This window comes from Capsicum annuum, chromosome 12 (assembly GCF_002878395.1).
Source record: "Capsicum annuum cultivar UCD-10X-F1 chromosome 12, UCD10Xv1.1, whole genome shotgun sequence".
In the NCBI taxonomy this organism is placed as follows: Eukaryota; Viridiplantae; Streptophyta; class Magnoliopsida; order Solanales; family Solanaceae; genus Capsicum; species Capsicum annuum.
This window is the reverse complement of record NC_061122.1, coordinates 1,627,370-1,639,704: the sequence shown is the minus strand read 5'-3', so window position 1 is coordinate 1,639,704 and position 12,335 is coordinate 1,627,370. Positions and strand designations below refer to the sequence as shown.

At 32.8% G+C, this 12,335-nt stretch overlaps 2 protein-coding genes across 2 annotated transcripts; one reads left to right on the top strand and one right to left on the bottom strand.

Moving 5' to 3' along the window:
• The first annotated feature begins 2,682 nt into the window (after nt 1–2,682).
• LOC107851495 lies at nt 2,683–6,160 on the top strand. Its single transcript, XM_016696548.2, has 2 exons — nt 2,683–3,060; nt 5,651–6,160. The coding sequence occupies exons 1-2, from the start codon at nt 2,778–2,780 to the stop codon at nt 5,968–5,970; spliced, it is 603 nt and encodes a 200-aa protein (XP_016552034.1). The 5' UTR covers nt 2,683–2,777; the 3' UTR covers nt 5,971–6,160.
• A 31-nt stretch (nt 6,161–6,191) lies between these two features.
• Nucleotides 6,192–7,412, bottom strand: LOC107851496 (acyl carrier protein 3, mitochondrial). Its single transcript, XM_047400517.1, has 3 exons — nt 7,263–7,412; nt 6,900–7,116; nt 6,192–6,604 (listed from the first exon to the last, which is right to left on the bottom strand). The coding sequence occupies exons 1-3, from the start codon at nt 7,274–7,276 to the stop codon at nt 6,413–6,415; spliced, it is 423 nt and encodes a 140-aa protein (XP_047256473.1). The 5' UTR covers nt 7,277–7,412; the 3' UTR covers nt 6,192–6,412.
• Nucleotides 7,413–12,335: the final 4,923 nt, after the last annotated feature.

Sequence of the window (12,335 nt, the reverse complement as noted above, 5' to 3'; positions counted from 1 at the left end):
ACATTTGTATTTGTATAATTTAGCAATTGTATTTGCATAATTTTATTATTTTTATTTGTATTGTTCAATTTGTATCAATAAAATATAATTTGTATAAATATATATAAAATATAAGTGCGAATTATATAAAATATATATGACGGTACAAACTATAAAATACAAATATGAGCTTGAAGTCTAAAAAATAAATACAAATATACAATTGTATTAAGTAAGCTCGGTCCATCTTTATTCCATTTCATCTATGGCTGAGGATCCACATAGCCTTCGATTTATGGGAAAGTTCAGCTTCAAATCCGACTTCTAACTCTCTCATCTTAGAGTTGTTGTTAGAGCAGAAGTAAGGCACGAAGCGAGGAGCTCAAGGTCAGGCAAGGCAGGAAGTACGTAGAAACCTTAATTTGTGTACTTCTTGCGACTGCTAAAGATATTTGGTTTGACGAATGTAATTTCAAGATCTTTCTGGATAATATCTCTGTATCTGTTCATTAGGTGGAGTCCACTTGAGTGTACTGACAAAAATTATAAATGTTGGGCGAATATAAATCAATATGCGCTTATAGTATTTTCGTTATCATAAAAAAAAAACCAAAAAAAAACAATAAAGGAAAAAAAAGAGGTAGAAGTTAGAGATAGAAGAGAGAGAAAAATCATAAAGAAAAAATTGAAGAAAAAATACAAAAAAAATTAGAAAGAAAAAAATACTGAAAAAGGAGAAAAGAAAAAAGAAAAAAAAATGATGATGAATATAAATATTCTGAACGGTTATGATATCTCAGTCATCATTCATAATTTGTGCTCGATTTAATCATGTTATTCGAAAATAAAAAAAATATAAAATAAAACCAAAAAAGAAAAAAAAAGAGAAAGAAGTAAAAAAAAAACTAGAAAAAAAAGAGACTAAAAAGGAAAAGAAAAAAAAAAGAAATAAAGGGTAGAAATAGAAGAGAGAAAAAAAAAACAAAAAAAAAATATAGGTTATGTATAGAAGAGAGAGAAAAAAAAATCTAAAAAGAAAAAACTTTAAAAAAAAAAATAAAAAAAAAAGTCAAATTGATATGATATAGAAGTTTTAAAGTTTTTTATTTTAGGAGATAAAATGGGTTGGAACCATTTTGATCCAATCCATATTTGACCAAATCTATATTTACCCATATTTATATGGGCGGATTGCAATCCAAGCCATTTTTGCTTGATCCATATTTAACCCATCCAAATCCAATCCAATCCCCCGTTTGACACCCCTAAACTCAACGACCACTCAATGTATACCCCTGTTATCAACTCATACTTAGTACAAACATTTATTTTCATTGTTTGACTTTTAAATGATTCAATTGTGTAAATACTTCTAAATACTAGGAATATATGAATAAAAGCTTAAGAAGTTGAAATACTCTATGATAGGAGCAAATTCAAATTTATGGACTTTGTTCAACAATAAGTTGTCTCATATCTTATAGTTGTTTTATGATACAAAGAAACCTAAAGCTTTTAATGGAACTTTTTTTCGTACATTTGTGTTCAAAATATGAAAGGGGCCTTATAATAACTCGTAAAGTTGTTGTCATGCGACCAGAAAGTCACGAGTTTAAGTCATGGAAACAACCTCTGGCAAAACTGCGAGGTAAGACTGTGTACAATAGATCCTTGTGGTTCGACCCTTCCTCAAATCTCACATATAGCGAAAGCTTTAGTACACCGTACTGTCTCTTGTTTTTTTTTTTGGTTTTCAAATATGTAGATAAAGAATATGGTTGAGGTAGGCTTGACTCAAAATTGTTTAACAAGTAATATACTAAGATTTTACAGATTTTACTTTGCTTGTCTGCAAAGAGCTCAATAGATATATAGTTGAAGAAAATAACACTTGGTGGGACTTCAAAGCTTTCTACACCTAAATTTCTTTTTTATATTGTGTGAATTATAATATAAAGAAAATATATAAGTGATAGAATTAGGCTACCAACTTGATAGTTAACCTTCCAATATTTTCTTTCAAACTTCAAACTTCTCATCTCGTCAAAATAATGATTTCACTATTTTGCCCCTATCTTATGATATGTCAACTACTTCCATTTCTTCAAATGGACTAAAATACCCTTGCCTCTAATCTTAGTTCAAATTATAAATTTCATTTTTGAAATTAAGTTTATATTACCTATATTAATTTTTTCATGAAAGAAAATAAAAACAACACCAATAATTTGGATCGTGGAGTTAAGGAGAAAATTGGAAAGAAATTTTATTAGTAATAAGTTATGTACATTGACAGTATATAGAGATTTTACACCATCAACACAAATCTTAGACTTGGCTTTCAACACTCTCGTGCATTTAACCATTAACAAATTTAAAAATACTGACAGTGTAAAAAACACTTATACCATCGATACATATAACTTAAATCGCAAAAAGAATTGAAGTCTAGAGCTATACTTTAACTTGGAGAAACACTAAAACAAAAAATAAAAACAATATTAATGAACACAAAAATTAATAGTCATGAGTTTATTTTAATAAAACAATGCGTTGAACCATCATTAATTAATAGTAAAGAGTTTATTAAAATTTCAGTTTCTTGTTTAATTAAGGAAGCCTCAAGGGCTATAAATGTAATAGCATTAAAATGAACCATGCAATTGTTGCTTATATAATTTGGTAGCGTTTCATTTTCTCTTCATTCCATCTTATAAAAAAAATAAAAATCTTTCTTTGATACAAAGTTTTCTTTATTTATTTTTCACTTAAACAAAAACAACAACAACACAAAGATCATGTATTTTTTCTTCATGAATAAAATTGTAAAGAGAAAAATGAGCAATATGAACTTTATTTTCTTTTTCTTTTCATTTTTTATTGTTGAAACTTTGGGAGTTTCTATACTTGAATCAATTATTATGAGAGATGATATGATAAAAATGGCTGGTTATGGAGAAGAAAAACTTTCCAATGTTTTTATTTATGGAAAAGTTGTTTGCCATGAAGAAAATTATCATGATTGTAATAATATTGTCAAGGATGATAATAATTTTGAACTTGGTTCAAGACCTATGTCAGGTATGTTGTTATTTTTATTCGTTGCTAATCTATCGCTAAAGAGCTCGTACCGGACACACACCTTTTTATTTGTTTTGGAGTTGTTCGTTGCTATTCTAGCGCTAAAGAGCTCATAGCGGGCACACACCTTTTTGTTTAATTTGGAGTTGTTCATTGCTTATCTATCGCTAAAGAGCTCTTAGACTTAGCGGGCACACACCTTTTTTATTTATTTTGGAGTTGTCTATCGCGAAAAATAAAGAGCTCTTAGACTTAACGGACACACACCTTTTTATCCGTTTTGGAGTTGTTCGTTGCTAATCTAGCGCTAAAGAGCTCGTTTTGGCGTTGTTCGTTGCTAATTATCTATCACTAAAGAGCTCGTAGCGGACACACACCTTTTTGTTTGTTTTGGAGTTGTTCGTTGTTAATCTATCGCAAGAGCTCATAGCGGGCACACACCTTTTTGTTTGGTTTGGAGTTTTTCGTTCCTAATCTATCGCTAAAGAGCTCGTAGCGGGCACACACCTTTTAATTTGTTTTGGAGTTGTTCGTTGCTAATCCATCGCTGAAAAGCACTTAGCGGCACACGCCTTTTTGTTTGTTTATTTGATTTTTTTATAACCTGTCGCTAAATGATATCAACGATGGATTTTACTATTTAGCTATCAAATTATTCCGTTTATCGGATACAACTTCTCTGCTCTTCCAAGGTAGGGGTAAGACATCGTATGCATTACTTTCCCAGACCCCACTTGTAAAATTTTGCATGTTATGTTATTGTTCTTATTTTTTTTTTTTTTTGGTTTCCTATCGGATACCCGCATTGGAGCCCGATTAATCCGGATTCGCGCCCGGTAAGGCCCCATTCTGGGTAGTAATTATCCGTTGCTAATTCCTGTATTTTTTTATTTTTTATTTTAGTTTTGTTAAAGTGTTAGAGATGTCTGGTAATTTTGAAAACATAAGCATGTTTAATATTCACTATACAGAAATATTGATCCGACTAAATTAAATTTATTTCACTTAAGGCTCTCTAAAATATTAGTATATGTAACTGTTTGAAACCAACTATTTTTTTTTTAAAATAATCAAATTTTGTTTTTACGTGTATTTATAGTATTAGCTAGTTTTTGTAGTTTTGAACAGTTAATTTGCAAATGAATAATGAAACTAAACATCCTAAGATATAGGAAAGTTAATTTGTATTGTTAAGCCTAAACAGTAGCTAATAACATTAATATAAACTCAGTTTAATATTAAACTTGATATTTAAATGGAATTAAATTAAGTTTAATTTAACTCAGAACCGTTTCTAATTCTTTTAACAGTTACAGTATTAGATAGATATTGTATTTATTGTTCAATATATATCTAAAAGAAAAGTTAAAGAAAATAGAAAGAGAAAAAGTATTTAAAATAAAATATGGGGTTGAATATTAAACTTTACAACTTTTTGAAGCTATTTGTATATTCAATAAGATATGTTGCTTTCATTAAATACTTCACCAAATTTCTGTTCTACCAAAGGATAGTGTTATTGGAACCAAAAGCTGGTAAATTAACACAAAATAATTAGCTCACTAATTTTTTTTATTTTTATTTTTTGAAAAAATGATTGCAAAATTTAATATAGTAAAATCTGAGTAATTTGGCGTTGAGGTATAGTTGATTGATTCATATAGTGAAACTCGAGTAATTTGGAATTGAGGTATAGTTGATTGAGTATAAATAGTTTATCCAAAAAGCAGTAAGCTGAATTTTCTAAACAATCATATTCCATAAACTCAAAATTCTAGCTTTGTGTCTTTGTTTTGTGATAGTGGAATAACCACTAGTAATCTTACATTGAAAAAAAAGAGCAGCCACAAAGCAATGCTATGCGCGGGGTTCGGAAAAGTGCGAACCACGAGGGTCTATTGTACGTAGCCTTACCTTGCATTTCTACAAGAAGGTGTTTCCACGGCTTGTAAGGGGAGGGGAGCCTTGGAGTAACTGGTAAAGTTGCTGCCATGTGACCAAGAGGTCATGGGTTCAAGCTTTGGAAACAAACTCCTGCTGAAATGTAAGGTGAGATTGCGTACAATAGATCCTGATAGTCGGGCTTTTCCCCGGACCCTGCGCATAGCGGGAGCTTAGTGCATCGGGTTGCTCTTTTTTGGTGTTTCCACAGCTTGGAAGAGAGCCTTAGAGTAACTGAAAAAGTTGTTGCCAAGTGACCAAGAGGTCACGGATTCAAGCCTTGGAAACAGCCCCTTGCTGAAATGTAAGGTGAGGCTGAGTACAATGGATCCTGGGGGTCGGGCTTTTCCCCGGACCCTGCACATAGCGGGAGCTTAGTGCATCGGGTTGCCCTTTTTTGGTGCTTCCATAGCATGAAAGGGGAGCCTTAGAGTAACTGGTAAAGTTGTTGCCATGTGACCACGCAAGCCTTGAAAACAGCTCCTTGCTGAAATGTAAGGTGAGGCTGCGTACGATGGATCCTGGGGGTCGGGGGTCGGGCTTCTGCCTTTTTTTGGTGTTTCCACAGCTCGAGCCCATGACGATAACTTTACGGTTACACCAATGCTCCCCTTCACTACTAATCTTACATGTGACAACCATATTTCAGGTGCATCAATAGGTGTGTTTTGTGGATCAAGTGGAAAAACAAGAAGATCATGGGCAAGAAACACAACAGATGAAGATGGAGAATTCCTTATTGATCTTCCTTCTCATCTTCATGCTATTCCAAACTTGGAAAAAACATGTTGTGTTAAAGTCCTTCATCTGCCAAGAGACACCATTTGTCGACACGCTTTTAGAGGACAACACAAAGGACTCGAGCTAGCTTCCATCGGTGAAGGCATCCGTACTTACACAACACAGACGATTCATCTGACCCCTAAAGCTGCTACACGACCGTGCGGAAAGAAAGTTGTTGTGATGTGATCAGGAGGTCAAAAATTCAGCACGTCCAACGACTCAAATATGATGGCGCTTTCAGTCACAAACATTGAGTGGTTGTCTTCTGCTTCCTTCCACAACGAGTTTATGTGCGTGTGTGTGAGACAGAACGAGAGATGTAAATATAAGTTTCTTTATATGAATGATGAAAATCGACTGTATTTCCACTGAGATATATGAGTAGCCTTTCATATAGTCATACCAGATGCACAGAAGTTCAATGAAATATATGAAAGTGACAGCATACATTGTTTTCGCTGTAGAATCAATAGCAAACATTCACACGAATCCACAAGAACTAAAAAGACGAGCTAGAAGAATTCGGAGGACAATGTAATCCTGCAATTCAACAAATTATCGGACAAAAAATTTATAACCTGTCTATTCCAATGACATGTCCTCTCCTCGGGATGACTAATATGTTACTCTATGAACATTCCTGAGCTTTCTTCTCAGCTCCAGAAATGATATACTGAGCAACATCGGCACAACATTTAAGCTTGTCTGCTTCTTCATCAGGTATCTCAATCGAGAATTCTTGTTCAAAAGCCATGACAAGTTCCACTCTATCTAAGCTGTCTAGGCTCAAGTCTTTCTGGAAATCAGCACTCTCAGTGACCTATAAAAACATTTCGAATTCAGCTTTAATATCAACTATTTGACACATCGATGGCCACATAACGTGTTAAACTGTTATTGTCCACCAGCAGAGGCGGATCCAGAATTTAAACTCTATGAGCTCAACCTTTAAGGTTCATAGCAATGCATCCATCATATTTTTTTGCAGTTTTAGTAATCTTTACACAAACTTATGCGCTGCGTCGTAAGTACTGATAAGAAAGCTTGAGAAATACTTCGATAACAAAAAATAGATGTGAGAAATACTTCGATAACAAAAAATAGATAAATTGTACCTTGGTTGCGTCAATCTTGTCAAATTTCTTCACCAAGTTAAGCACTTGTTCCTTTATCTGATCCTGATTGGTGGCACCAGAATTGCTACAGGTGCGTATTTGCAAATTGAGAATATTTAACGCACTCCGGCCTTCAGCTTGAAACGATACTACTCGCAATGGGACCCTAACCCCCACGTACTTCAGAATAGATGATCTCAACCTCTGCATTTTGAACCTACAATAAGTCACCGATGTATGAGCACATGCAAAAGAAGTTTAAAGAGTCAGAAGATGCAAACGAAACAGGTTAAAGAGATGTAGAAGGACAAAAAGATGAGGCATAAATGTACAAACGGCAAAATAAGGCGCATTTTTTCTCACGCTTCTTGTTTCATACTAAGATAAATCAGTCAAATGAGTGGAGAATCTGCTAAATCCGAACAGCCACTACATATTATATCCTTCAATTATAAGTGAAATAGTTGACGCCGTAATTCTATGACATGCAAAACTTTCATCGAATCAAATTCCTGAACAAGAGAAGCAACCTAAATTAGCGCCCATGAGTAACCTATAACTCACAAGTCGTACTCCAATTTATATTATAGCGATTCGTGGGCATGCTTATTTTTCACAGCCAATGTCACATGGTCTACAGTATGTAGTACTTAACAGGCCTATTCTACACAAGCATATAATCGATCATACGGGCAAAAGTCTTACTACTTGTTTCGACTTGAATGGCTTGTGAAAACATTATTGGTCTTACATACAAATCAAGATACCTAGTGTAGTCCGACAAGTGGGGTCTGGGGAGGGTAGGAAGTACGTAGACCTTACCCCTACCTTTGTGGGGTCGGGAGGTTGTTTCCTCTAGACCCTTGGCCCAAAAGAGAAGTTTTCAAAGCAAGGAAAATACTATAGCAGAACAACGATATATAAAGCAAATGAAACAACAGATGGTACCATACCTTGAAGAATAAGAAACTAAGGCGATTACGAACAACTACTACTAATAAGAGGGGAGAGGATGAGGCTAACCCCCCCGCCTCTCCCACATAAACTGAGGCAAAACACTGTGCACAATCAAGGAACGGATAAGAGTAAAAAAAATCAAAGAACCAAATCCAAAATGATAACTTTCATAACACCCATTAACAAAAAAAAAAAAAACTCAAAATTTCAACTTTATAACACCCATTATAGAGCAAAGCACAAAACTTGAAATGTTTATTTCAACAACACCTATTAAAGACTACAACTTGAAGTACTAATTCACCCAAATTTCTTCAGTGCATAAAGCATCTCGCGATAACAAGGTCCAGGAAAGGACCATACCTCAAGGAATGTAACGTAGACAGTCTACCCTAATGCAACCACAGCTCAAACCCGTTAACACAAAAACTCAAAATGTTAAAACTTTATAACACCCATACCAAAGAACCAAACTCAACATGTACATTTCAACAACATCTATTAAAGACTACAACTTGAAGTACTAATTCACACAAATGTCAATGAATTGTTTAGAGCATAAGTTTTGAAAGTGTTTCTCCTGTGCATAAAGCATCTCGCGTTAGAATGGTCCAGGAAAGGACCATACCTCAACGAACGTAATGTAGATAGTCTATCCTAATGCAAACATTAATAGCTGCTTCCACAACTCAAACTCGTTAACATAAAAACTCAAAATGTTAAAACTTTATAACACCCATACCAAAGAACCAAACTCAAAATGTATATTTCAATAACACCCATTAAAGATTACAACTTGAAGTACTAATTCAATTTTTTTCATTATAAGAAAGAATTACAACTTCTACTATTTTTCATTTAGTTTTCAAACATCAAGAATTACAACTTATACTATTTTTCATTTAGTTTTCAAACATCTAAATTTCGAATTTTAAAATACTGAATTAATCTAATTTTATTTATCTCCAAACATTAGTCAAACTGACTCTCGTAACACCCAAAATGTTTTATGTTAACAACAAATATTTAAAGATTACAACTTTGAAAAAAAAAATGATAATACAGTGCACTAAAACTCCTATTATACGCGGCTTCGGGGAAGGGCCATTAAAGATTACAACTTGAAGTACTAATTCACCTTATTTTTAACTTGTTAGGCAAAAAGATAAATATATTGAGGATGACAAGAAATGAAATAGCAAAAAACTTACCAATTTTACCCTTTTTTTCCTGAGATTTTCTGATTCTTTAAGGAGTGTTTGCTTAAGATTACTATGTGTTTGATGTATTGCCACAAAGAACTGAAATTTGGAAGGGATTGTTTTGGGCCTGGATAGTGGGAAAATATGGGGCCTTGGGTATACTAGTTGGGCCACATTTGTCCATGTTATGAATGGGCCGAGAACCGTACATCGAGTGGTTATGCGTGGGGTCCACGTTCCACGGTCTCATCTGCTTGTGATTATTTCGATATTTATTGTTCTTCATTCCGTTAGTATAATTTCGTTCGTTATTTATGATAAACGTCAGTGTTTGTATCGCGGATTTAGAGTTTTTACACAAATTAACCTCATGGAGAGGTGTTCTTGATTTTTTCGCCTTGATTGATAAAACTTTTAAAAAATAATTTCTATTTCAAAAAATTTATTTTATTAACCATCGAACTTAACTAGAATTTAGACAACTTACGCTTGATGTGCAACAAAAATTCCTCCAAACACTATTTTTCAACTTAAGATCACTTTTTTTAAAAAAAGATTTGTCAAAAAGAAAATAAAAATTCAAGATCGAATACTTTGAACGACATTGGCCATAATTTCCTAAGATAAAAAAAGGTGAGTGCTAACACAAGAACTTTAGTGCTTATGCTTTCTCTTAATTAGTTGATATGTTGGAAGACATTGGCCATAATTTCCTAAGATAAAAAAAGGTGAGTGCTAACACAAGAACTTTAGTGCTTATGCTTTCTCTTAATTAGTTGATATGTTGGAAGGAAATTATATTAAAGTTGTACAATTATGACCTTGATATAAATACTTTTGTTCTGTTCATTATATTACAAACTATAAAATCTAAAAATTATTTTATGCTATCAATATGTATAACTTAAATTTCTATTCAAAAATAACACCATAACGCTAATTATAGGTAAAAGAATGGTGGGACTTGTAATCATACCGATATGAAATACCCGCCAAAAAGAGTGATATCAACACACTAATAATTCTAAAATTAGTTGCCATTAGAAAGTCTTATTGAGGATATGGATGGAATTAAGGTATCGGTAGGAGTTCATCTGAACCTTCTTTGTCGAAAAATTAGATATACTTCCTTTGACAAGTAATGCTACCCCATGACCCCCCCACCCACCCACCCACCCCCAAATTACAGTATTTGCATCTATCTATTATCATCGTTTTGTGTTAAATATACATAAATATTTCTACGATAACGATCATTTGTTTTCCTTTGCAGTTCGCACCGAACACAACACAAGCTTTAGATGCTCTTTGAATATTCACTTACGTAGAAGAAATTAACAGTCTTTGATCTACAAACTCTTTCTTGCTTCTCATTGTCAATTCCGATCTCCTTCATCAGTTGTGAGGATCACTACTTACAGTTGTAGGGACAAACTTCAATTTAATCGGCTAGAACCTGTCATTTACACGCTTGACATGATTTTATTGACACATTCATTATCGCACCTCATCTGACGCATGGCATGATTTCATTGGTTGATTTATTTGACTTGAATTGCCACATCATTTAATATGTCATATGAATCTGAACTCAAAAATAGACAAGTTAATAACTATATGGACTTTGAGCCAATAGAGTAGACTTATCATTTATAGTCTAATTAACAACAACAACAAATTCGGTGTATTCCCATGTAGTGAGGTCTGGAGAGGATAAAATATACTTAATTCATACCACTATCTCCTAAGAAATAGAGAGGTTGTTTCCGATAGACCCCCGGCTCAAGACAAAAGATATATAATAAATAAAGTCGTAATAAAACCTGAAACAAGATGGATGAAATAACAGAAATAAGACACTCACAGAGTAATAACCATACACTCACAAACCAAAGACACCCGCCACACCCAAACTCTCCTAACTAGCAGCTACCTATGTACACAACCCTAAGACTAGGGGTGTGCATCGGTCGGTTCGGTTCGATTTTATATATTATCGGTTCGATTTATCAGTTTTTAGTCCTTAACGGTTCGGTTTATCGGTTTTTAGTCCTTAATAGTTCGATTTTCAATTTAACCAATAAGAAAATACTCATAAAATAGAAATAGTAGTAACTAACATGAAAAAAAAATTGAATTTTAGTTGCAACCAAAAATCTTACATAATTATATATATATATATATATATATAAACCGATAACCCAATAAGAAAAAATCGAACCGAACCAATAGCCTAATAATTTTTTTTTTTTTATGAAACCATTAACAAACCATTAACTCAATAATCCAATAATAATAAACCAATAACTTTTTATTGGTTCGGTTTTTCGCACACCCCTACCTAAGACTACTAGCTCGGCTACACCACAACTCTCCTAACTACTTGCTACGACTCACCGACACGCACCAGCCTTCTAACCTAATCCGCATCCTCCATATCTTCCTATCTAGGATCATGCCCTCAGTGAGTTGTAACTGTTCCATATCACGTCTAATCACTTCCCTCCAGTCTAATGAAGCTCAATGAAATTGAATTTTGGACTCAACGGACCAAATTCAGTTATACTATACCACTTATTTATTCAGATTAATATATCTTGAATTTAATATACTATAAGTTTCTTATATATTTAAATTCAATAAAATATCTTTATCCCATAAATATATGATTTACTTGTAAAATGATATAATCAAACCTACTAGCAAATTCAGATAGAAAATGTGTTGTGTAGGTGGAAGGCAAATGTAGTTAAGACAATCACATCTGTAAACCAACGTTTCATACAATTTTGTAATCTTCTCTATTTTAGTCAAATATTGCCAAATCTCATTACATAAGATTTTTAAGTGACAAAAAATATAAGGGAAAAAAAAGGATCTAAATCCCTTTTACTATAAATAAAAGTTATATATCAAAATTATTGACATCTGTCGAAATTATAAGTGATAATATAGTTTTATCATGTATCTTACTTTTAATTTGATATTTTAAATATTATCTTTGATAGAAAAAACTTTATCACTAAAATTGAACTTTTTGACATAAATTTAAATTAATTGAGGCCTAAAATAAATATCGAACATTATACTAGAAATAAAAAAAATAAAAGAAAGCTAATAAAGAGGAATTTTTAACTATCAATCATAGTGATAGTTTGACTAACTGGTAATTACTAAATGTACCAATAGTTTACTTTGAAAAAAACTCACATATAGTGTATTACTATTAATGTATCAATTCATTTTGTATCTATTGTGTATTTTCGTTTTTAAGTAT

Excerpts from the sequence above, each read along its gene's own strand:
- LOC107851495 (XM_016696548.2), top strand. The coding sequence starts at position 2,778 with ATGTATTTTTTCTTCATGAATAAAATTGTAAAGAGAAAAATGAGCAAT. Across the intron at positions 3,061-5,650 it reads TGGTTCAAGACCTATGTCAG|GTGCATCAATAGGTGTGTTT; the intron begins GTATGTTGTTAT and ends ACCATATTTCAG.
- LOC107851496 (XM_047400517.1), bottom strand. Across the intron at positions 6,605-6,899 it reads ACAAGATTGACGCAACCAAG|GTCACTGAGAGTGCTGATTT; the intron begins GTACAATTTATC and ends ATGTTTTTATAG.